We start from the raw sequence: 24,017 nt of genomic DNA, 5'->3' as shown, positions 1-24,017 counted from the left end.
GCCCGCTGTCACTGCCGGGGAGCGTCGCCAAAGTCCGCCGCCCGCGCGCGCCGCCCGCTGTCACCGCCGGGGAGCGTCGCCAAACGCCTCTCGCAGCGTCCAGGGACCACCCCGGTCCGGAAGTGAGGCGGGGCCTGCCACGGCCGTCTCCGGGGACAGTCGGTGGAAATGTGGGGCGCGGGGAGGGCGCGGGCCCGCCCGCTCCAACCATCCCGGCCGTTGCGCAACTCAGGGCGTTTGCAAAAACCACATCTGGGAGGACTTGGCCGCAACGCGGCGAACGGGCGCGCTCGGGGAGTGTGGGCGGCGGCGAATGAATGAGCGAGTGAACGAATGCACGCCCGCGAGAGCGCGGGGTGACCGCGTGGTTGGTGCGCGCCTCCCGGGGCGCCGCGGTAGAGGTAGAGCGCCTGCGCTCGGCGGCGGGCCGGCACTTTGCAGCCGCTCCCTAAGCCCGGCCCCGCCTCCGCTCCCCGACTCTGGCCGCCGTGGCGCGGTGCCACTGCGCAGGCGCAAGAGCGGCCTGGCCCGGGGGGGGGGGCGCGTGACCAGGCCGCGTCCGCGCGCGCGCGCGCACAGGATTCCTGCGCTGGAGGCCGCCTCTGACGCCACCGGCTGGGCTCCGCCATGAGTTCGGCGCCGGCCTCAGGCTCCGTGCGCGCGCGCTATCTTGTGTACTTCCAGTACGTGGGCACCGACTTTAAGTAGGTTTCCCGGGCGCAGCGGCGGGCGCCACGTGGGCCCGGGCGGAGGCGGGAAGGAGGGCGCGGGCGGGCAGGCGGATGTCTCTGGACGCAGGTTCCAAACGTTCGGGGGAGGAAGCGGCCCTGGCCTCAGAGGGCGGCAGAGACCCCAGGGCAGGGCGCCCCCGGTAATCTCCGCCCGCTTTTGCCCGCAGCGGGGTCGCGGCCGTCAGGGGCACTCAGCGCGCCGTCGGGGTCCAGAACTACCTGGAGGTGCGCTCAGCCGGTCACGGGACGCCCGGTGAGGGGTAAGGGGGAGGCTCCCGCCCGCGCGTCCCCGGGGTCCGGCCTCGCTCACCCGCCCGCCCCGCGGCTCGGTCCTGCAGGAGGCCGCCGAGCGGCTGAATTCCGTGGAGCCGGTCAGGTTCACCATCTCCAGCCGCACGGACGCCGGGGTCCACGCCCTGAGCAACGCGGCGCACCTGGACGTCCAGCGCCGCTCAGGCCGGCCGCCCTTCCCGCCCGAGGTCCTGGCCGAGGCCCTCAACACACACCTGCGGCACCCGGCCATCAGGTGAGCCCGCGACCTAAGCAGCCCCTGGGGCTGTGCCTTCCCGACTCCATCTGTCGCGGGCGGAGGCTGGAGATCTGGACAGACTTCGTTGTCTGGTCGGAGCTCGAGGGGGAAGGAGAGCCAATGTGACACCGCGGGCGGGCGGGGTCGTTCCTCCGGTGAGCTTTACCTGCCGCCATAGGGTCCTGCGGGCCTTCCGAGTGCCCAGCGACTTCCACGCTCGTTACGCAGCCACGTCCCGGACCTACCTGTACCGCCTGGCCACTGGCTGTCACCGGCGTGATGAGCTGCCGGTGTTTGAACGCAACCTATGCTGGACTCTCCCGGCAGAGTGAGTGTGGCCCTGACAGCGGGGAGGGGGCGGGCAGGCCGGCCCCACCCTCCTGACGGTCACCCTGGTCCCTGAAGCTGCCTGGATGTGGTCGCCATGCAGGAAGCCGCCCAGCACCTCCTCGGCACACATGACTTCAGCGCCTTCCAGTCCGCTGGCAGCCTGGTGCCGAGCCCCGTGCGAACGCTGCGCCGGGTCTCCGTTTCCCCAGGCCAAGCCAGCCCCTTGGTCACCCCCGAGGAGAGCAGGTGAGGAAGGGCCCCTGGGCTGTGGCCCTGCCCTCAAGTCACGTGCTGATTTTAGCTCCAGCACCTCCCCCAGTTTTAAGGCAAGGTGAGGCGGGAGGCAGGCAGCCGGGAATCCTCAGGACCTGCACAGCTGGAGGGGAGTCGCCCGGACGCCCCCCAGCCTCCAGCTGTGCCCTCCCCCCAGGCTGGGGAGCAGAGAACAGGGAAGGCTGCTTGTCTCTGAAAAACCCCTGCCATGCCTGATGGAAGAATGTTGGCAGCTACTGGAAAGGTCTCACTGGTGCCAGTGGTTCTGGTGGGGTGGTTTCTGCTGCCCCCAGCACTGTCCCGAGGGCCGCCCACCAGGTGGCAGCTTCTGACCAGAACCTCCCCTATTGGGGTGAGCCCTGAAGGGAGGAAGAACTTCTGCCAGCCCCAGACTTCTGTGGCAGAGCAGCAGGTACAGGACTGGGGGTCTCTGGCACCCGCACCAGCCACGTTCCCAGACCCTGCACCAGAACCCTAGGTGAGGGCCCAGGGCAAGCCCCTCTGGGATGGCCAGGCTACCTGCCCAGCCTCCAGAGTCCTGCTGCCTCCTTGCCCAAGCATTGCTTCTCTGGTTTTAAGCCCCTCCAATGGGCCTCACTGGGGGCAGGAGATCAGCCAGGGTCCCTGGTGGCCAAGCTAGTGAGAACCAGGCTCGTCTTGAGGCCCACCCTGTCACTCTCCCGTCCAAGGCCACACAGTAGGCTGAGGATGGCAGACACTGCCCCACAGACACCTACAGGTACGTGTTTTTCCAGGAAGCTGCGGTTCTGGAACCTGGAGTTTGAGAGCCAGTCCTTCCTGTATAGACAGGTAGGCTCTGTTCTGGGGCCGTCCCCAGGGGGTGGGGCTGAGGGTGGGCAGGCCCCTGTGCAGTCTTGGCTCTGGGTCGTGGGCGGCTCTGGGTCACAGGTACGGAGGATGATGGCTGTGCTGGTGGGTCATGGGCGGCTCTGGGTCACGGGCGGCTCTGGGTCACAGGTGGCTCTGGGTCACAGGTACGGAGGATGACGGCTATGCTGGTGGCCGTGGGGCTGGGGGCTTTGGCACCTGCCCAGGTGAAGACGATTCTGGAGAGCCAAGATCCCCTGGGCAAGCATCAGACACGTGTAGCCCCAGCCCATGGCTTATTCCTCAAGTCAGTGCTGTATGGGAACCTCGGTAAGAAAAACAGGCACGAGAAGCTCCTGTCATGTGCCCAGTGACTACTGTGGCCAAGGCATGGGGTGGGGGGGGCCAGGGGCCACTGACTGCAGCAAGACAACTGGGGGTGAAGCAGCCCCCCGCCCAGGGCTGCAGTCCCTCAGCCCAGCCCGTAGCCCGTCCTGGGCTGGCCCGCTCCCTGGTCATGGGAGTGGTCTCAGCGGTGGGGAAGGTGCTGGGCCGGTCTTGCCCCAGGCCGACGCAGGGTCTGGTCCGTCCACAGGTGCTGCCTCCTGCACCCTGCAGGGGCCACAGTTCGGGAGCCACGGATGACCCTGGACACTCAAGCCAAAGTTAGGCCACACCAGGCCCAACCCTGTGCTGGTCAAGCCAGGGCAGTCACAGCTGCTTGGGGCCCACAGCACTGCTGCCTGGTCTCCACAGTAGCCTCCCTGCCCGGGTCCCAGCACCCTGGATGCCCATCTCTGTCCCAGGCGGGATGGGGCACAGTGCAGGACACAGCCATGTACACCAAGAAGAGAGTACCAAGTAGTCTTTTGTTCAGGTTTTACTGGAAACTGTTGTCTAGGACCACCTGTCCTAACCAGGAATAAAGGCAAGACAGCCTGGAGACCAGTTTGTTTCTTCAGCTGGAAACAGCTGCCTGGGCAGGCACGTGACACAAGGCCTCTGTCCCCAGGGATGGGACCTGCACGGTCTGTTCACCCAGGGCACCCACAGTCCTGAAGTGCAGGCCCAGGTCTGTCCAGCTGGGAGAGGGCAGAGGTGGTGGCTGGGTGAGTTGCCGGCCTCAGCTGGGGGCCTGGGGGAGGCCCTTCTTCAGCAGAGATGTGAGGAAGCTCCCCAGCTCCTCGTCCTAGGGCAGAGGCAAGAGCATTGTGGGTGGTGCAGGACAGGGAGGAGTGTTGATACCTGTGTTGACCACGGTGGAGTGGGGGTCACCCCTTACCTGGTAGGTCCAGGAGACCAGCAGCACCTTGGTGCCTGGGTCCTCAGAAGGGGCGGCGGCCTGGAGGAGGACGGACTCCACAGTCACAGAGCCGTCTGGGAGGTGCTGCACGCAGTGGTCCTTCAGGACGCTGTGGGGAGGCTCGGTGAGACCCTGCCTGGCCTCCAGGGCCCAAGGGAGTGGGGGGGGGGGGCCGGGCGCCCACCTCTTGAGGTGGCTGTAGACGCGCAATGCCGTCTCCTGCTCCTTGCGTGTGTCATGCAGGTGCACGCGGCAGGTGAAGCGCAGCTGGTGCTCAGCCAGACCCAGCTCTTTGAGGGCTTGCTCTGAGGACACCAGCCGGAAGTTCTGTGGGGCAGGGACAGGTTAGCGAGTGCAGCAGCAGCCCTCCCCCCTCCAGAGACCGTCCTGGCACTCACGCTGTCCTTCATGATCAGGGTGCCGTGCAGGAGCCGAGGCTTCTTGGCCTCAGGGAGCAGCCCTGCGGAGGAGGCAGCAGCAGCCATCAATGTGAGGGCCGCTCCCAGCCGCCTGCCCCGAGCACCCTGCCCTGCCCTGCCCAGCCCGCATACCCTGCGCCATCTCCCGCTTCAGCAGCCCCAGCGAGATGCCTACGGGGATGCTGGGGCTTGTGGGCAGCGTCACCGTCTCGCCATTGGCCGGCATGTAGCAGCTGACCCCTGGACCCCGGGGGAAGAGAGAGCCTCAGCCCAGGCTGCCCGTGCTGACCCGAGGTGGGCCCCACGCCGCCCGCCCGGCTGCCTACGGAGCTCCTGCTCGATCTTCTGCTTCAGGAACTCCATCTTCTTGGCCTCGCCATGCACCAGCAGCACGCTCTCTGGCTCTGCCTGGCCCACCAGCTGCATGATGCCCTTGGCGTCCGCGTGTGCGCTGAATGACATGTACTCCACCTGCATCTTGACCTCCAGCTGCAGAGGCCACAGGGCGTGGATAGCGGTTACCACCAGGAGGTGCCCCTCGGCCCTGCCAGCCCAGTGCGGGGTCGAGACTCACCACCTGCCGCCCCTCCATCTCGAGCTTCCGCTGCCCGCTGAGGATCTTGTGGCCGACGGTGCCCTGCACGCAGTAGCCGGGCATGATGACCTGGGGGCAGGCACAGAGCTCACAGCCAGGGGACTCCAGCCTTGGCACCTCAAGGCCTTGCCCGGGATGCCCCCGCCTGAACCCCTGGAAGCTGTTTCCACCTGCCAGCGGCACCCGACCAAGCCTAGCTGCAGACTCCAAAGGGCTCAGGTTTTGGCACAAGACTGTCCAGGGCTGGGCTGGGGCTGTTCTGCCCGAGGTGGACAAGCTGTGTCACAGAGAGACTGAGCAGCTCCAGGGAGACATCGCCCCCGTTCCCCAGCAGCAGCAGCCACGTCCCTTGGCCAGCACGAGGCCAAGCCAGTGAGAGCTCAGAGACAGCATGGGTGGAAGGGCAACCCGTCGGCCTCCAGCTTCCAGATTCCCACACCTCCCCATGCCCTCACCATGTTCTTTTCGTTTCCGGCCCATTTCCGGAAGATCTGCAGGGACTGCCCAGCGTGCAGCATTCCTGGCGTGGCAAACACAACCTACAGGACACACAGGGCCAGGTGGGGGGTCAGGGCAGCAGATGCCCCCCACCCCCACTGCAGGCCCAAGCCCAGACACCTGCGGAAGACAGGAGACCGACGGATGTGGATGTGCTGGCCGGCCCTGCCGCAGGCCTCACCATCGGTCCTGGGTTGTCAGCAAAAGCCCGGTCGAAGGCCTTGATGTGCTTGAACTCAAACATGTTCCTCTGCACGAAAGTCTTGCGGATCTTCTGGTTGGTCCAGGGGATGAACAGCTTGTAGTAGTGGTTGGCCTTCTCGGTCAGCCCCGTGGAGAAGTAGATGGGCACCTTCAGGTTCATGCGCTCCCTGGGGACCACCGGCCCAGTCAGCACAGTGGCCACAGGGGAGAATGCTGCAGGGCAGGACTTGGCCGGGTCACCCCCCACACCCGTGTCTGCACAGCCCATGCACGGGCCAGGCTGAGTCCGGTCGCGACCACGGGAGGCCAGTGCCCTCAGCCTATGTCCCATTAAGCCCTGCAGCAGCCGGGCTCAGCGGAGAACCAGGAACCCCTACAAGAGCCGCACACAGTGGCGCTGACAGGATGTCACAGGCCTCCTGGGGTCACACAGCACACGAGCGGCCCCCCAGGACAGCAGCAAGCAGGGCCAAGATGCCACCGCTACGCTGGACAGGGCTGCCCACCAACTGGACTGTGTTCAGGCCGGGCCAGGGGCTCCTTAAAGAGCCGTCCTGGCGGCACCTACCAGAAGGTCTCCAGGAGGATGCAGAGCTCCTGGGCGCGGCCCAGCGCGAACACAGGTATCAGCACCTGAGGGGGACACAAGGCAGGAGCCCTGGGCACGTGGCCCCTCGACACAGCAGGCAGCGTCCAGTGAGGGCACGGCCAGGTGCCCAAGAGCTGCGGCCTCATAGGGACCTTAGCGTCTCATCTGCTCCCAGTCCCGTCCCAGCCGCTCTCCAGAGACAGAAGGGAGCCGCATGAGAGACAGGAGGGAACCGCATGAGAGACAGAAGGGAGCCGCATGAGAGACAGAAGGGAGCTGCATGAGAGACAGAAGGAGCCTGGCCAGGGCTTCGTCCGCACCTGAGGTAGGAGGGAAAAGGGGCTCCCTAGGAAAGGGTCTCTGAGTTTTCCTCCTCAATGCTGAGCAAATCTTCCTCCCTCCCTGCCTGAAAATGCAGTACCCCCCACCCTGAGACCCTGACCCATGCCAAGGGCAGCCAAGCCTGCCAGAAAGACCAGCCCAGCATGGCCGAGGGCCCATGTCCCCACCCCTGCTGCAGCTACCTTCCCACCACGCTCCACGGTCTCGTGGACTTTCTTCAGGAAGTCTCGCTCCCGGCAGCGCTTGGAGTCACGGATGGTCGTGGCGTACGTGGACTCTGTGATGAGCAGGTTGGGGCGGCACTTGTCAATCCAGGCAGCTCTGGAACACGGGGGTGGGGGTGTGAGCCACGATGCACTGTCCCCACAGTTGCAGGGCTGGGTGTGACAAGCTGGACCCCAGTACCACGCCCAGCCGCCTTCCTAGGTCACTCTGGCTGGAAAGAGCCAGCTGGTAAAATGCTGTGGGCAGCACACTTGGGAAGAGAGAGGAGAGACAGAGGCACCCACCCAGACACTTCGGAAGAGCGAGAAGGAGGGACAGAGGCCCCCGCCTGGACCCTGTGCCTTCGCGCATTTGGGCCCAGAACGAAGGGGGCTCTCCAGGCCGCACAGGACATGGGAGACGCTGCCAGGCTGGCCACTCAAGGGCTGGCACCCTGACGCCTGCAAGGGTCCTGAGCTCCAGGGGGGCCCACGGGACAAAAAGACACCTCAGCCTACTTACCCTAAGTGTCGGTCTGGGGTCATGTTATAATCACCCTGGTGAACGATCAAGGATGCCATGAGGAGGGTGCCTCCCACCCCAGCAGCCCCTCCCGAGCCTCAAGCCCTTCCACTGACCGTGTAGACCACAGACTCTGAGCCCACTTTAATCTGGAACATGGCTGCCCCCAGCACGTGGCCTGCATAGTAGGCCTTGATCTCCAGCTCATCATCTACCTGTGGAGGACAGGGCTGCGCTCAGGCTGTGTCCTCACAGCAGAGGGGCGGGGAGTGAGGGAGGCGGGGGACGGGAAGCGCGGGAGGCGGGGGTGGGGAGCGCGGGGGAAGGGGAGCGAGGGGCGGGAGCGAGGGAGGTGGGGGCGGGGAGGGAGGCAGGGGAGGGGAGCGAGGGCACTGCACTGAGCTTTTCAGTCCCTGTTGCTCACACACAGCATCCAGTTCACAAGGGACGGGCAACGTGGACAAAGAACGAAAGACAACGGACAGAAAACTGAAGGGACCTGAAATTGGAGTTTCCAGCGTGGACTTTGAATACATGACAGAGAAAAGACAAGGTTCAGAATGTTGGCGGCCAGGCCTAAGGTGGATCCCTTGGGGTCAGGAATTGGAGACCAGCCTGGCCAACATGGTGAAACCCCGTCTCTACTAAAAATACAAAAGTAAGCCAGGTGTGGAGGTGCGTGCCTGTAATCCCAACTGCTCAGGAGGCTGAGGCAGGAGAATCGCTTGAACCTGGGAAGTGGAGGTTGCAGTGTACTGAGATCACGCCACTGCACTCTAGCCTGGGCAATGGGGCGGGACTCCATCTCAATAAAAACAAACAAAAAAATACTGGGCTGGGCACAGTGGCTCACACCTTTAATCCCAGCACTTTGGGAGACCAAGGTGGGCAGATCATCTGAAGTCAGGAGTTCAAGACCATCCTGGCCGACACGGTGAAACCCTGTCTCTACTAAAAATACAAAAGTTAGCTGGGCATGGTGGTGGGTGCTTGTAATCCCAGCTACTCAGTAGGCTAAGGCAGAATTACTTGAACCCGGGAGGCGGAGATTGCAGTGAGCTGAGATTGTGCCATTGCACTCCAGACTGGGCAACAAGAGCGAGAGTGTCAAAAACAAAAATTGGCAAAAAACTAGACTTCTTTTAAATTTAATTTATTCATTTAAAACTTGCCGGGCATGGTGGCTCATGCCTGTAATCCCAGCACTTTGGGAGGCTGAGGCGGGTGGATCACCTGAGGTTGGGAGTTCAAGACCAGCCTGACCAACACGGAAAAAGCCCGTCTCTACTAAAAATACAAAATTAGCCAGATGTGGTGGTGTGCGCCTGTAATCCCAGCTACTCGGGAGGCTGAGGCAGGAGAACTGCTTGAACCCGGGAGGCGGAGGTTGCAGTGAGCCGAGATCGTGCCACTGCACTCCAGCCTGGGCGACAGAGCGAGACTGTGTCTCAAAAATAAATAAATAAATAAAATTGAGAGACAGGGTGGGGCTGTCACCCAGGCTGCAGTGGCGCAATCATGGCTCACTCAAACTCCTGGGCTCAAGCGTCCTCCCGCCTCCACCTCCGCCTCCCAAATAGCTGGGACTATAGGCACGCACCCACCACGCCGGGCTAATTTAAAAACAAAATTTTGGCCAGGCGCAGTGGCTTACTCCTGTAATCCCAGCACTCTGGGAGGCCGAGGCGGGTGGATCACCAGAGGTCAGGAGTTCAAGACCAGCCTGACCAACATGGTGAAACCCCCGTCTCTACTAAAAAAAAATACAAAATTAGCTGGGTGTGGTGGCACACGCCTGTAATCCCAGCTACTCGGGAGGCTGAGGCAGGAGAATCGCTTGAACCCAGAAGGCGGAGGTTCAAGGTAAGCTGAGATCGCACCACTGCACTACAGCCTGGGCAATGAGAGCGAAACTCCGTCTCAAAAAAAAAAGAAAAAAAAAAAAAGAATTCAACAGATGAATTTAACACCATATGACACATAACCAGAAGAGAATCCATGAACTGAAAGACACCAGAGGGAATATCCATCAGGAAACAGGAAAGACAAACAGATGACGGAGTTTCAAGAGGTTGAACGTCAGGCTCTCGGGGTCCCTGGAGGAGCAGGAACGGGGCAGAAACAACACTGGAAGAAACATGATGAAGGCCTCAAGCCACAGATCCAAGAGGCCTCAAACTCTGAACAGGCTGAGGATACATGTCAGCCCATCGGAGCACAGGCACCAAAAACCAAGGCTCGTGCTCAGACCCTACGGCTGCCCATGCCCAGAGACAGAACGTTGTTTGCAAAGTGCAGAGACAAAATACTGTCAACCTAAAATCTTACACACCTAAGGGAAAAAAGTCCTTTAAGAACGAGGATAAAGTAAATCCATTTGCAGGCAAATAAATTTTTTTTTTTTTTGAGCCGGAGTCTCGCGTGTCGCTCTGTCTCCCAGGCTGGAGTGCAGTGGTGCGATCTCGGCTCACTGCAAGCTCCGCCTCCCAGGTTCACGCCATTCTCCTGCCTCAGCCTCCCGAGTAGCTGGGACTGCAGGCGCCCGCACCACGCCCGGCTAATTTTTTGTATTTTGTTTAGTGGAGACGGGGTTTCACCGTGTTAGCCAGGATGGTCTCGATCTCCTGACCTCGTGATCCGCCTGTCTTGGCCTCCCAAAGTGCTGGGATTACAGGCGTGAGCCACCGCGCCTGGCCAAGGCAAATAAAAATTGACAGAATTCAGCACCGGCAGACCCACACTCACATTCTTCAGGCAGAAGGCAAATTATCCCAAGTAAAAAGTAGAAAAAATGCAGGAAGCCCAACAAAAAGGATAAATATATAAATAAAACTAAGCAAATGCTGGTGTTACCAGGCATTAGAAATGATGTCTTTCTGGGTTTAAAATGTACTGAGGGAGTTGCCAGGCGTGGTGACTCATGCCTGTAATCCGAGCACTTTGAGAGGCTGAGGTGGGAGGATCCCTGGAGACCAGCCCAGGAGTTCGAGAGCCTTAGCAACACATACCCCATCTCTACAAAAAATACCAAAATAAATTAGCTGGGCATATGGGCACATGCTTGTAAGTCCCAGCTACTTGGGAGGCCGAGGTGGGAGATCACCTCAACCCGGGAGGCCGAGGCTGCAGTGAGCCAAGATCACACTCCAGCCTGGGTAACAAAGTGAGACACTGTCAAAAAAAAAAATTAAAGTTTCACAACAAAAAAGATAAACATACTTCATTTTGACAAGTTCAATCAGAAAATTCAATGTTCCAAAATACAAAGGTACCTAATATAGTTTCAAGAAATATAAAAGGAATACCCAGAGATTCCAGTGAGACACAGACAAACCCATAATCTTTGTCAGAAATGGAATTTCACCTGTCACTCGCTGATTTAACCTTCACTTCTTCCCTGACCCACACCCAGAACCAGGTACCCTCCAGAGCTGGCCCATCTCCCCTCCAGCCCCTGCCTCCCTGCCCGGCAACACCCCGGGAGCTCCAGCGAGTCTCTGGCCGCTCCAAGCGCTCTGAGGGCACCAGCCTGTCCCACTCTGGCCATTTCAATGCCGCTCGGACAGAGCCAGGTGGGTTCGTAAGCCGGTGCATACCCCCACCCTGCACGTACTCTCCCGGGTCGGCGCCCAGTCTGGTCTGGGACCCGCGTCCTCGCGCTGACGCCCCCTGGTGTCCCCACAGTGCTGGACGCAAGAGTGAGGTGGGGTGGGCTCACTCTGAGGCCCCAGCCTTCCAGAGACTATGTAGAACGGGCAGAGGGCATGGTTGGTGTGGGGGTGGGCAGTGACTGTGCCAGCTGTGGCCCTGGGAACCTGACCTGGACCGTCTGGTGGAGGTGGACAGCCACCACCTTCTTCATGCAGTCTTTGATCATCTGGGAGGTGAAGAAGTTGGCCTCGCCCTTCTTGTCTACGGCGATCTTGCGGTAGTCCTCCAGCAAGATGGGGCAGATGGCCTGGGTGGGGTGAGTCATGTAGATGGGCCCGTCGTAGCCCACCATCTCGCTGAAGTAGGGGAGTGCCCCGCAGTGGTCCAGGTGGAAGTGGCTAGGGGGACGCAGCACAGGTCAGCCTGGGCCCGCCCTGCCCCAGCCTTCACCCGCGCTCTGGGCTTATGGGTCACTGGCCCCTTCGTTCGCCTGCTGTGCACCAGGCCCCATCCCGAGTACCGAAGAGTCAGTAATGAGCAAACACAAAACTGTCTCCCTGGAACTTTCAGTCTCAAAGTCTAGCAAGGCAATAAGCAAACGGGAAATTGAACACGTCGGTGACGGCGACATGCTCGCGAGACAATGCAAAGCTGCTAAGGGAACCGCGGCGACGCGCTCGTGAGACAATGCAAAGCTGCTGAGGGAACCGCGCATAGGGGAGCCGCTGGCTTTTCAGGCAGTCAGGACAGGCTGAGTGGAGCTGCAGGTGAAGGTGGCACAGACCTGAGGGCAAGGGCAGCGCCTGGCAAGCCCCAGGAAGGCACTGGGGACACCACCGTGTCTGAGAAGAAACCACAACCACGAGGGGCTCAGGGGCAGCTGAGGACGCTGCCTCCGGAGAGGAGAAGGGGCTTCTCCAGGCTTCACGGGCCTGGCTGCTGGGGAGGACAGGGCAGGGAAGGGCAGGGGGGCCAGCAGGAGTGCTGTGGCCGTCCAGACGAGGCCACCCAGACCAGCGGGTCATGAGCTGCTGCACCCTAAAGGCTGGGGTCAGGGCAGACTCGGGACTCTGGAATCGCCAACAAGACAGTGGGGTTTAAAGATCCTGAGACAGTGAAGGCATCAGAGAGGGTGAAGCCTGGAGGGCCGGGTTCAGAGGGCAGGGCCGGAAGAACAGACAGAGACCAGGCCATGTGTGTGACCAGTAAGGCAGGCAGGGAGCAGATCCTGGGGCCTAGAAGCCCCCTTGCCAAACGCTGCCGAGACCAAGCAAGGTGGCCCAAGCCCCACAGGCACAGACATGGGACCCTCAAGGCCCCCAACAGGAACCCACCTAATGATCACGCAGTCCAGGAAGTCTGTTAGGCGGCCGTTCTGGGTGATGTAGGAGAAGTCAGGGAAGCGTCGCTAGGAAGGATGTGGGGGTTTCAGGTTGCACAGTGGTCTCCAGGCAGCATCTGGGGCCACCCATGCCCCAGGGAGGGGCCCCCAGGAAGGGGGGTTCTATGTGCAGACTCAGGCTGGGCACTCCCATCCCGCAGGTGGCACCAGGACCCCTGGCTGCTCACAGCATCCGGAGGGGCCGAGGTTACCCCCAACCTCACTGACAGATGTGAGCTGGAAGCTGAGCCCAGGGTCTCACGGAGCCCAGCCTACAGGACCCTGGGGCTGGGGCTCAGCGCCAGCATAGGGGGACCTCACCATGCAGGGGCTCACCTCGGCCAGGCCCACCCATCCCTGCTCCCCACAGGGTGCAGCCGTCCAAGCACAACCACTGCTGCCCACCACCCCACTGTCCCGGCTCTGAGGCCCAGGGTCCAACTGTGGATGGCCGGCTCTCCCAGCCTCTGGGCCTCCTGCCCAAGGGACTCACGTCGTCATTGAAGCCCATGTGCATTCCACAGTCCAGCATGACATTCTTGCCCGCAATGGAGACCAGGATGCAGCTTCGGCCCACGTCCTGGCCGGCCCCTACTCGAGGGAGGGCAGATGAGAGTCACTGCTGCGCCCCCCGCCCCCAGCCCCCTGTGCTGCCTCCCCAAGCTCTGCAGGACCCCAGTGCACTGAGGAAACCGGACCAAGTCTGCTGTGTGGACAGACACATGGGCCAAGAAGCAGGGCCACCCCTACTCACAGGAAGGGGGACACAGGGAACCATGCCCCACACCATCATGTCCAGGGTGGAGGCTGGCAGCCCACACGCCCTCCCCCGCCAGCTTCCCCTGGCCTCTTAAGGTGGCCACGGCCTGCTGGCTAAGTAGTGGGCACTGTGCTGTGGTCCTCAGCCTCCAACAGAGACAACGGCTGGCCTGTGGGGCCAGTGACACCTCAGTCAGAGTCACTCCTGGGCTGTGGCTGGACCCCCAGCAGAGCTGCAAACCAATGAGGCCACCTTCTCCAGGATCTTTCCCCAGGCAGGCAAGGCAGTGAGTGACTAAGTGCTGGCACTGGGTGTTCTCTGGTGGTGCGGCTGTGGAGGGGCGCCACACAGCCTCAGCCATGCCATAGCGAACACGGTGCCAGTGGTCCAGCTGTGGCCAGCGTGGCAACACGAGCCTCACACCACTGCACACCATGCAGCCCCCAACACAGACCCTCATCTGCAGCCCTCCCACACTCCTGACAGCCAAGCAGCCCTGCCCAGCTGCTCCAGCCAGAGGCCTTGGCCAGCCAAGGCACACTCAGCCCCCTCATGTGGCCTGGGGGCCCGAGAGGAAAGGGTCACGGCCCCCGCACAGACTGTGCCTGGGCGGGAGTCTGATGGCAGTGAACAGTTTTCCCCTTGAATCCCACCCACCTCCCCCTGCCAGCCACTCGAAGTGTCCAAAGCCAGCACCACACATCAGGATGACGGGGCCACAGCTGAGGGGCTGCCTGCCACAGAGAGGGGGTCTCAGGTTCTCTTCCAGGCCTGTTCCTGCCCCCGCTGGGTGTGAGCTCTCTGAGAGCAGGGTCTCAGCTGTCTCCTCTCTCTGCATCTCCTACCCCAAGCCACGCCAGGCTCACAGAGGCCCTCTGGCACCTGTGGGAAGGGAGGGCCGCCCCTCTTCATGGCCAGGGACCTAAGGCCACAGAGGCACTTGTGGCACACGGCCCCGAAGCGTGGGGCCCGGGCTGGTTTTCTGAATTCCAAAGCCCAGTCCTGAAGTACTGGCAGTCCCGCCTCCCGACAGGACCCACAGTGATCCCAGGGAGGAAAGCGGAAAGGTGCAGGAATAGAGCCTGGAGCTACACGAGGGGACAGGGCTCAGAAGACAGGAGAAGATATCCCTGTCAGCAAGGAGACAGACGGCAGACAAACAAGACACCCAAAGCACGCCAGACGAAGGTTATTATGACAGAAAAGAGCAAGGTGAGAGAATGAGGAAGCCTCAAAACTTCCAGAACCATGACAAGAGACTGCTCCGAGAAGCCAACTTTTGAGCAGGGGAGGGGAGGGGTAGGGTGGGGGAGGGGGAGGGACGGGGTGGGGAAGGGACGGTCCAGGGGAGGGAGAAGCGGGGCGGGCGGAGGGGGGACAGGCAGCAGGGAGGGACAGGCAGGGGGGAGGGAAGGGACCAGCAGGGGGAGGGACGGGCAGGGTGGGTGGGGGGACCGGCGGTGGGGAGGGATGGGCAGGGTGGGTAGGGGGACTGGCGGCGGGGGGGTAGCCACACACAGGCCAAGGCGTGGGAGTGACCCCAAGGACACAGCAGTGGTCCAGTGAGCGCGGACACGGAGCCCGAGGCAGTCCCTGGTGCAGGGAAGCGGTGAAACAGGACTTTGGCTTTGATGATACCTTGGCTGAGGTGACCTTGAGAATATACCCAGGTACAGATTGGGGGTAATTGAAGCCACATGAAAGATCAGAAAGATCAGATGTCCAGAGAGTGGGCAGAACAGGCAGCCAAGAGGCCAAATGGGAAAGGGGCAGGCTGGGAGGACCCCACGGAGGATGCAGAGAGCAGGGGAGGGCAGTGGGGCCCATGCAATCAGCTGCAAAATGCCATGGGGTGTGCACAGGCCAGGGGTGTTCACAGCACAGTGTCCACACCGGGGCAGGGGGCACCCTCCGAAGAAGCGCTCTCGCCATGGGGAAGGACATGGAATCCCGTCCTGGTGTCTGTGCTGGAAGGTGCCCTCAACCCCCTGCCCGGTGGAAGGACCAGGACCCTTCCACAGGAAGGGCAGGCACCTGTGGAAAACGCTAAGGACATCAGGATGACTGGCCACCAACACCATGTCCCTCCAGCTGTTTCTGAGACCCTGGATTTTGACTAATTTTTTCCTTCTTCGCATCGTTCTATACTGTTACGACTTTGACTTTTTTTTGAGACATGGTTTTGCTGTCACCCAGGCTGGAGTGCAGTGGCACAATCATGGCTCACTGCAGCCTCAACCTCCTGGGCTCAAGCAATCCTCACAACTCAGCCTCCCAAGTAGCTTGAACCACAGGCACACACCACCACGCCCTGCCAATTTTTGCATTTTTTTTTTTTTTGGAGTGATGGGGTCTTGCCATGTTGGCTAGGTTGGTCTTGAACTCCTGGGCTCAAGTGATCCTCCCACCTCTGCCTTCCAAAGTGCTGTGATTGCAGGCGTGAGCCACAGTGCCCAGACTGTCAGGACTTTTAGGAGTACATATTTGCGTTTTTTGCTATTTTTTTCAGTGTTGCAGAAATCAGGTAGAACAAGAGCTAAAGTGAGAGTTGATTGTAACTCGGGCGTGAGCACACAGAGTGGTGGACAGAAAGCAAGAGGTGAGGAGGCAGAAGCGGGGCTGGGGGGCTGAGGGGCTTGGGGGGTTAAGGGGCTTGGGGGCTGGGGGACTGGGGGGCTGAGGGGCTGGGGGGCTGAGGGGCTTGGGGACTGAGGGGCTGGGGGGCTGAGGGTCTGGGGGACTGGAGGGCTGGGGGGCTGAGGGGCTGGGGGGCTGGGGGGCTGAGGGGCTGGGGGGCTGGGGGGCTGAGAGGCTGGGTGGCTGAGGGTCTGCTGGGCTGAGGGGCTGGGGGACTGGAGGGCTGGGGGGCTGGGGGGCTGGGGGGCTGAGGGGCTGAGGGGCTGGGGGACTGAGGGGCTGGGGGGCTGACGGGCTGGGGGTCTGCTGGGCTGACGGGCTGGGGGTCTGCGGGGCTGAGGGGCTGAGGTGCTGAGAGGCTGGGGGACTGGAGGGCTGGGGGGCTGGGGGGCTGAGAGGCTGGGGGACTGAGGGGCTGGGGGGCTGAGGGGCTGAGAGGCTGGGGGACTGGAGGGCTGGGGGGCTGGGGGGCTGAGGGGCTGAGAGGCTGGGGGACTGAGGGGCTAGGGGGCTGAGGGGCTGCGGGGCTGGGGGGCTGAGGGTCTGCTGGGCTGGGGGGCTGAGGGTCTGCTGGGCTGAGGGGCTGAGGTGCTGAGAGGCTGGGGGACTGGAGGGCTGGGGGTCTGCTGGGCTGACGGGCTGGGGGTCTGCGGGGCTGGGGGGCTGGGGGGCTGAGAGGCTGGGGGACTGGAGGGCTGGGGGGCTGGGGGGCTGACGGGCTGGGGGTCTGCGGGGCTGAGGGGCTGAGGTGCTGAGAGGCTGGGGGACTGGAGGGCTGGGGGGCTGAGGGGCTGCGGGGCTGGGGGGCTGAGGGTCTGCTGGGCTGGGGGGCTGAGGGTCTGCTGGGCTGAGGGGCTGAGGTGCTGAGAGGCTGGGGGACTGGAGGGCTGGGGGTCTGCTGGGCTGACGGGCTGGGGGTCTGCGGGGCTGGGGGGCTGGGGGGCTGAGAGGCTGGGGGACTGGAGGGCTGGGGGGCTGGGGGGCTGACGGGCTGGGGGTCTGCGGGGCTGAGGGGCTGAGGTGCTGAGAGGCTGGGGGACTGGAGGGCTGGGGGGCTGGGGGGCTGAGGGGCTGAGGGGCTGAGAGGCTGGGGGACTGAGGGGCTGGGGGGCTGAGGGGCTGCTGGGCTGAGAGACTGGGAGACTGGAGGGCTGTGGGGCTGGGGAGCTGGGGGGCTGAGGGTCTGCTGGGCTGAGGGGCTGGGGGGCTGGGGGGCTGAGAGGCTGGGTGGCTGAGGGTCTGCTGGGCTGAGGGGCTGGGGGACTGGAGGGCTGGGGGGCTGGGGGGCTGAGGGGCTGAGGGGCTGGGGGACTGAGGGGCTGGGGGGCTGACGGGCTGGGGGTCTGCTGGGCTGACGGGCTGGGGGTCTGCGGGGCTGAGGGGCTGAGGTGCTGAGAGGCTGGGGGACTGGAGGGCTGGGGGGCTGGGGGGCTGAGAGGCTGGGGGACTGAGGGGCTGGGGGGCTGAGGGGCTGAGAGGCTGGGGGACTGGAGGGCTGGGGGGCTGGGGGGCTGAGGGGCTGAGGGGCTGAGAGGCTGGGGGACTGAGGGGCTAGGGGGCTGAGGGGCTGCGGGGCTGGGGGGCTGAGGGTCTGCTGGGCTGGGGGGCTGAGGGTCTGCTGGGCTGAGGGGCTGAGGTGCTGAGAGGCTGGGGGACTGGAGGGCTGGGGGTCTGCTGGGCTGACGGGCTGGGGGTCTGCGGGGCTGGGGGGCTGGGGGGCTGAGAGGCTGGGGGACTGGAGGGCTGGGGGGCTGGGGGGCTGACGGGCTGGGGGTCTGCGGGGCTGGGGGGCTGGGGGGCTGAGAGGCTGGGGGACTGGAGGGCTGGGGGGCTGGGGGGCTGAGGGGCTGAGGGGCTGAGAGGCTGGGGGACTGAGGGGCTGGGGGGCTGAGGGGCTGCTGGGCTGAGAGACTGGGAGACTGGAGGGCTGTGGGGCTGGGGAGCTGGGGGGCTGAGGGTCTGCTGGGCTGAGGGGCTGGGGGGCTGGGGGGCTGAGAGGCTGGGTGGCTGAGGGTCTGCTGGGCTGAGGGGCTGGGGGACTGGAGGGCTGGGGGGCTGGGGGGCTGAGGGGCTGAGGGGCTGGGGGACTGAGGGGCTGGGGGGCTGACGGGCTGGGGGTCTGCTGGGCTGACGGGCTGGGGGTCTGCGGGGCTGAGGGGCTGAGGTGCTGAGAGGCTGGGGGACTGGAGGGCTGGGGGGCTGGGGGGCTGAGAGGCTGGGGGACTGAGGGGCTGGGGGGCTGAGGGGCTGAGAGGCTGGGGGACTGGAGGGCTGGGGGGCTGGGGGGCTGAGGGGCTGAGAGGCTGAGAGGCTGGGGGACTGAGGGGCTAGGGGGCTGAGGGGCTGCGGGGCTGGGGGGCTGAGGGTCTGCTGGGCTGGGGGGCTGAGGGTCTGCTGGGCTGAGGGGCTGAGGTGCTGAGAGGCTGGGGGACTGGAGGGCTGGGGGTCTGCTGGGCTGACGGGCTGGGGGTCTGCGGGGCTGGGGGGCTGGGGGGCTGAGAGGCTGGGGGACTGGAGGGCTGGGGGGCTGGGGGGCTGACGGGCTGGGGGTCTGCGGGGCTGGGGGGCTGGGGGGCTGAGAGGCTGGGGGACTGGAGGGCTGGGGGGCTGGGGGGCTGAGGGGCTGAGGGGCTGAGAGGCTGGGGGACTGAGGGGCTGGGGGGCTGAGGGGCTGCTGGGCTGAGAGACTGGGAGACTGGAGGGCTGGGGGTCTGCTGGGCTGACGGGCTGGGGGTCTGCGGGGCTGGGGGGCTGGGGGGCTGAGAGGCTGGGGGACTGGAGGGCTGTGGGGCTGGGGAGCTGGGGGGCTGAGGGTCTGCTGGGCTGAGGGGCTGAGGGGCTGGGGGGCTGAGGGGCTGGGAGACTGGAGGACTGAGGGGCTAAGGGACTGAAGGGCTGGTAGGGCTGGAGGCGGCAGCGCGCGGCACGCGGAGGTCAAGGCACCGACGAAAGCGCACAGCGAGCGCGAAGGCCCCGCCGCCCCATCTGCGACCTCCCCTCACGGCCGCCTGAACCTCGGGGCTCGCGTTCTCGCGTCACTGCCGGAGGCCCGGGGTGCAGGGACTAGGCCGCCTCTCGGCTCCCACCAGGGCCCGCGCGGGGAGGAGGAGACCGGAGGACGCCCGCGGCGCGCACCTGGCTCCACGAGAAACGGGAGGGAGCGGGGCGCCCAGCCCGCCCGGAGCCGCATATGGAGCCCGCCCCACAGCACCCCCGGCGGCTCCCACTCACCCAAGGGCGTGACTCTGATCTCAGGCATCGTCTCCGCCGCGCTCCCGGACCCGCGAGGCCCGCCTGCGGTGACGCACTGCGCAGGCGCAACCACCTCGCTGCAACTTCCGGTGCGCTAGCCGGAAACGCGGGTCGGGGCGCCGGGCCTCCTGATTGGACGGCATCCAACCAATCAGGGCGGCGGGCGAGGGCGGGGCGGTGGGCGGGGACGGGGCCCGGACGGCGGCTACGGCCCAGGTGAGCGGCTCGGACTCGGCGGCCGCACCTGCCCAACCCAACCCGCACGGTCCGGAAGTCGCCGAGGGGCCGGGAGCGGGAGGGGACGTCGTCCTAGAGGGCCGGAGCGGGCGGGCGGCCGAGGACCCGGCTCCCGCGCAGGACGGAGCCGTGGCTCAGATCGGCCCCTCCCCAACACCACCCCGGGCCTCCGCCCCTTCCTGGGCCTCTCGGTGGAGCAGGGACCCGAACCGGTGCCCATCCAGTCCGGTGCCATCTGAAGCCCCCTTCCCAGGTGAGACTCGTAGCGCTCGCTCGACAGGGTCTGGTCCCACCCACAAGGCCTGGGGCGCCGTGGGGCCCCGTCTCCTGCTGGCCCCCCAGCCTGCTGTCAGCCACCGGGCTGTGTGCTCAGGCCGCCCTCGCGCCCGGCCCTGACCTTGGGCCGTTGGGCTGCCCTGGGAAAGGCCTGGAGGTGTCCTGGGTCACCTTCCTGGGCTGGCAAGCTGCCTGCCTCCTGCACAGCCACTGCCCTTCCTGTTATTCCCGAGCCACCAGCCACAGCTCTGAGAGGCTCCTGGCAGCTTCTGTTTGCCACTGGCTCGAATCTGGGCAGGAAGGCAAGGCCCGCAGAATATCTGGTGACCAAGAAGGAAACCCCAGAGCCTCAGAGACCATCTTCTCAGTGGACAAAATTAAGGCCCGAGGAGGGGAGGGGCGTGCTGGAAGTCTATGGGACTGCATCTTTCTGAGGCCCAGGAGCAGCCATCCCCCACACCTGAAGCCCGGTGAGCTCACATCTGGGGCCTCCGCCTGGTGCCAAGCATGCAACCCAACCTGTGGGGCCTGCAACGCCAGGCTTCTGCACCCTCCAGGCACCAGTGCTCCAGCAGCCTGGGCCACGGGCTGGGCAGGGCTTGCAGCCCATGATCCCTAGTGATGAAGGGCCCAGTCCTAGGGCGCTGAGCAACCTGCCCACCTGCTCCTGGTCAGGAGCTCTCACCACGGCTGGGTGCCCTTCCCCCTCCCCCATCGCTGGAGTCCCTGCAGCCAGGGAGGCCAGGACAGGGCTCCCAGCACCAACCGGCCTAGGAACCCCCAGGCCCTCTTCCTGGTCGAGGTGGAATGCAGCTGACTCTCAGGTTCCCCAGAGCAGGTGCGGGCCCGTGGGGCATCCAGGGAGACAGGGCAAGGGTGCTTGGCAACACTCACACAAAGCATGGGTGCCTGGATGTCTGTGGATCTGTGGAGTGACTATGTGAATGCCAGCAGAATCCAAAGCAGGGCCTGGGCCACTCGTGGAAGGCTCCCTAGGGCTAGTACAAGGGCCTCGTGGCAATCTTCTGAGTGGTAAAACCCATCTGTGTGGGACATGGAGTTTCAGCAACAGGAGTGAAAACACGTGTCCATCCATCCAGCAAGTGCCAGCCCTATAGCCTCTTTTCTGCTTTTGGGGATGTAGCAGTGAGGAAGATGGGGCACCCTGCCCGGCAGCGTCCCCCCACCCCCGGCCCCACCTGTCTCTGCTTTTTGCTGTGTCTGTTTTCTTGTCTAGGACGTCAGAACTTCCTGTCTTTGTTGTCATCTGACCCCACCCCAGATGTCTGCTCGCACTCCCCATGCACCCAGATGCCTAGGACGGTGCTTGGCTCTCGGCAGGGGCTTAGTATTTCTCCAGCTGGTAAAAACAGATACAGCATCTAGAGAGAGAAACAAAAACAAGAAAGCACCAGCAGAGACACCTGCTGCAGACAGCGGGGCCTAGTGGTCTGATAAAGCCAGAGGGGGCCACTCTCGGGGTCAGGGACTGACACGGAGCCAGTGGCCTGATCCACAGGAGGGGCTGTGCCAAGGTCCCTGAATGCGCAATCCTGATGAAGGGTGGGTCAGGGTGGTGTGCCTGAGAGCCTGCGGCTTGGCTGGGAGCAGAGCCAGGCAGCTCCTGGGAGGAAGCTCCATGAGGGGCATGAGTGTTCAGTGAGCGGCAATGGGATCGCAGCTATTTTGTTCCCCTCCACACACAGAAAATGAGCCACAGAGCAAGCTGACCCCAGCGACACAGCCCCCCAGCCCTACTGTATTTCCGTTCCTATCAAAAAATGGATGACTCGGAGACAGGTTTCAATCTGAAAGTCGTCCTGGTCAGTTTCAAGCAGTGTCTCGATGAGAAGGAAGAGGTCTTGCTGGACCCCTACATCGCCAGCTGGAAGGGCCTGGTCAGGTGCGTGCGCCAGGGCTGCCTCCCGAGGTGGGCGCTCCCCTGGCCCGAGTCCCATATGTGTCATCTGCCTCCCGACTGCCTGTCCCCACCAGCTTTGCTGCCCGTTTCCAGATGGGTGTGAGCCCCCGCAGGCTGGGCAGTGTCCCCTGCACCCCAGGCGGGCTCCCCCAGGCCTGGGCGAGGACTCGAGCCCCGCTCCCTTCCACAGGTTTCTGAACAGCCTGGGCACCATCTTCTCATTCATCTCCAAGGACGTGGTCTCCAAGCTGCGGATCATGGAGCGCCTCAGGGGCGGCCCGCAGAGCGAGCACTACCGCAGCCTGCAGGCCATGGTGGCCCACGAGCTGAGCAACCGGCTGGTGGACCTGGAGCGCCGCTCCCACCACCCCGAGTCTGGCTGCCGGACGGTGCTGCGCCTGCACCGCGCCCTGCACTGGCTGCAGCTGTTCCTGGAGGGCCTGCGCACCAGCCCCGAGGACGCACGCACCTCCGCACTCTGCGCCGACTCCTACAACGCCTCGCTGGCCGCCTACCACCCCTGGGTCGTGCGCCGCGCCGTCACCGTGGCCTTCTGCACGCTGCCCACACGCGAGGTCTTCCTGGAGGCCATGAACGTGGGGCCCCCGGAGCAGGCCGTGCAGATGCTAGGCGAGGCCCTCCCCTTCATCCAGCGTGTCTACAACGTCTCCCAGAAGCTCTACGCCGAGCACTCCCTGCTGGACCTGCCCTAGGGGCGGGAAGCCAGGGCCGCACCGGCTTTCCTGCTGCAGATCTGGGCTGCGGTGGCCAGGGCCGTGAGTCCCATGGCAGAGCCTTCTGGGCGCTGCGGGAACAGGAGATCCTCTGTCGCCCCTGTGAGCTGAGCTGGTTAGGAACCACAGACTGTGACAGAGAAGGTGGCGACCAGCCCAGAAGAGGCCCACCCTCTCGGTCCGGAACGAGACGCCTCGGCCACGGCTCCCCCTCGGCCTGTTACACGCGTGCGCAGCCAGGCCTCGCCAGGGTGCGGTGCAGAGCAGAGCAGGCAGTGGGGGCCGGGCCCGCAAGAGCCCGAAAGGTCGCCACCCCCTAGCCTGTGGGGTGGATCTGCGAACCAGGATGAAGTCACAGGTCCCGGGGTGTGGAGGCTCCATCCTTTCTCCTTTCTGCCAGCCGATGTGTCCTCATCTCAGGCCCGTGCCTGGGACCCCGTGTCTGCCCAGGTGGGCAGCCTTGAGCCCAGGGGACTCAGTGCCCTCCATGCCCTGGCTGGCAGAAACCCTCAACAGCAGTCTGGGCACTGTGGGGCTCTCCCCGCCTCTCCTGCCTTGTTTGCCCCTCAGCGTGCCAGGCAGACTGGGGGCAGGACAGCCGGAAGCTGAGACCAAGGCTCCTCACAGAAGGGCCCAGGAAGTCCCCGCCCTTGGGACAGCCTCCTCCGTAGCCCCTGCACAGCACCAGTTCCCCGAGGGACGCAGCAGGCCGCCTCCCGCAGCGGCCGTGGGTCTGCACAGCACGGCCCGAGGCCCCCAGGAGCTGGGACTCTGCTACACCCAGTGAAATGCTGTGTCCCTTCTCCCCCTGCCCCTTGATGCCCCCTCCCCACAGTGCCCAGGAGACCCACGGGGCATGGAACAGGAGGGTCTGGACCCTGTGGCCCAGCCAAAGGCTACCAGACAGCCACAACCAGCCCAGCCACCATCCAGTGCCTGGGGCCTGGCCACTGCCTCTTCACAGTGGACCCCAGCACCTCGGGGTGGCAGAGGGACGGCCCCCACGGCCCAGCAGACATGCGAGCTTCCAGAGTGCAACCTATGTGGTGTCTTCCAACGTTAATAAATCACACAGCCTCCCAGGAGGGAGACGCTGGGGTGCACTGGGTGCCTGATTTCCTGCAGGGGGACACAGGGGCACCCAGTGAGGGTGGGGAGGGCCCTCACCCCAGGGACACAGCTGAGGTGGGTGCACCTAACTCCAAGGGAGCTGAGGCCCCACTGCCAGGCTCAGGGGGCTGTGTTAGCCCCAGGGCTCAACAAACACCCTGAGAAAAGGCCAGCCTTGGGGGCAGGGCTGCTGTGTGCCCATTCTCCCAGAGAGGTCCCATCACTATGCCTGTTGTACAGGTGAGACAACAGAGACACAGAATCACCCAGAACCAAGAGGTTGGGTTGGGAAGACATGGTTGGGAGGGCAGACATCCACCTCTCCATGCAAAAGAGGAGAGGCCTGCGTGGGATGTGTGCGTGGAGGTGGGGGCCACTCCCAGCCACAACAGTGGCCTGGACAGAAAGGGGATGCAATTCAGCAGAGTCTTCCTGGATGTCACCCCCACCTCAGGGTCTGTGGGAGCTGCATATGGTGCCAGCAAAGGCTGCCGACTGCAGTATGGGCCGGGAGAACTGCCTGGGTCTGCGTGGGCCCCAGGGCAGGGCTCCCTCCGGGTGTTGTCTTCTGTACAAGTGCCATGCTTGTGCCGTTTGCGTGTCCCAAGTGCGAGTGTGCCATTTGCGTGTGCCACACGTGTGCGTGCTGTTTGCAATGCTGTGTGCATGTATGCCATTTGTGTGTGCTGTG

At 64.1% G+C, this 24,017-nt stretch overlaps 3 protein-coding genes and 1 long non-coding RNA gene across 5 annotated transcripts; 3 read left to right on the top strand and 1 right to left on the bottom strand.

Moving 5' to 3' along the window:
- Positions 1-56: 56 nt before the first annotated feature.
- Positions 57-3,634, top strand: PUSL1 (pseudouridine synthase like 1). Its single transcript, XM_003809492.4, has 8 exons — positions 57-704; positions 899-956; positions 1,070-1,257; positions 1,439-1,588; positions 1,666-1,836; positions 2,619-2,673; positions 2,859-3,021; positions 3,287-3,634. The coding sequence occupies exons 1-8, from the start codon at positions 628-630 to the stop codon at positions 3,334-3,336; spliced, it is 912 nt and encodes a 303-aa protein (XP_003809540.4). The 5' UTR covers positions 57-627; the 3' UTR covers positions 3,337-3,634.
- INTS11 (integrator complex subunit 11) lies at positions 3,557-19,225 on the bottom strand. Its single transcript, XM_003809485.6, has 17 exons — positions 19,028-19,225; positions 12,893-12,990; positions 12,353-12,426; positions 11,188-11,416; positions 7,484-7,582; positions 7,368-7,402; positions 6,824-6,962; positions 6,279-6,343; positions 5,688-5,877; positions 5,464-5,547; positions 4,988-5,077; positions 4,740-4,902; positions 4,546-4,653; positions 4,393-4,454; positions 4,179-4,321; positions 3,974-4,103; positions 3,557-3,880 (listed from the first exon to the last, which is right to left on the bottom strand). The coding sequence occupies exons 1-17, from the start codon at positions 19,053-19,055 to the stop codon at positions 3,815-3,817; spliced, it is 1,803 nt and encodes a 600-aa protein (XP_003809533.3). The 5' UTR covers positions 19,056-19,225; the 3' UTR covers positions 3,557-3,814.
- LOC129394187 (uncharacterized) lies at positions 5,872-9,775 on the top strand. The gene is made up of 2 exons (XR_008621351.2): positions 5,872-6,624; positions 7,798-9,775. It is a non-coding gene; the product is annotated as an uncharacterized LOC129394187 (long non-coding RNA).
- Positions 19,226-19,239: 14 nt separating the features above from the next.
- Positions 19,240-23,319, top strand: CPTP (ceramide-1-phosphate transfer protein). Of its 2 annotated transcripts, none has more exons than XM_003809493.5 (3): positions 19,240-19,538; positions 21,268-21,464; positions 21,673-23,319. In XM_003809493.5, the coding sequence occupies exons 2-3, from the start codon at positions 21,343-21,345 to the stop codon at positions 22,193-22,195; spliced, it is 645 nt and encodes a 214-aa protein (XP_003809541.3). In that variant the 5' UTR covers positions 19,240-19,538; positions 21,268-21,342; the 3' UTR covers positions 22,196-23,319. The 2 variants fall into 2 exon arrangements, with proteins under 2 accessions (XP_003809541.3, XP_054955560.2); XM_055099585.2 differs by lacking the exon at positions 19,240-19,538 and adding an exon at positions 19,662-20,031.
- The last annotated feature ends 698 nt before the right edge of the window (positions 23,320-24,017 follow it).

The sequence above is a fragment of the Pan paniscus genome, chromosome 1 (genome assembly GCF_029289425.2).
Source record: "Pan paniscus chromosome 1, NHGRI_mPanPan1-v2.0_pri, whole genome shotgun sequence".
Lineage (NCBI taxonomy): Eukaryota > Metazoa > Chordata > Mammalia > Primates > Hominidae > Pan > Pan paniscus.
This window is presented reverse-complemented; position numbering and strand designations above follow the sequence as displayed.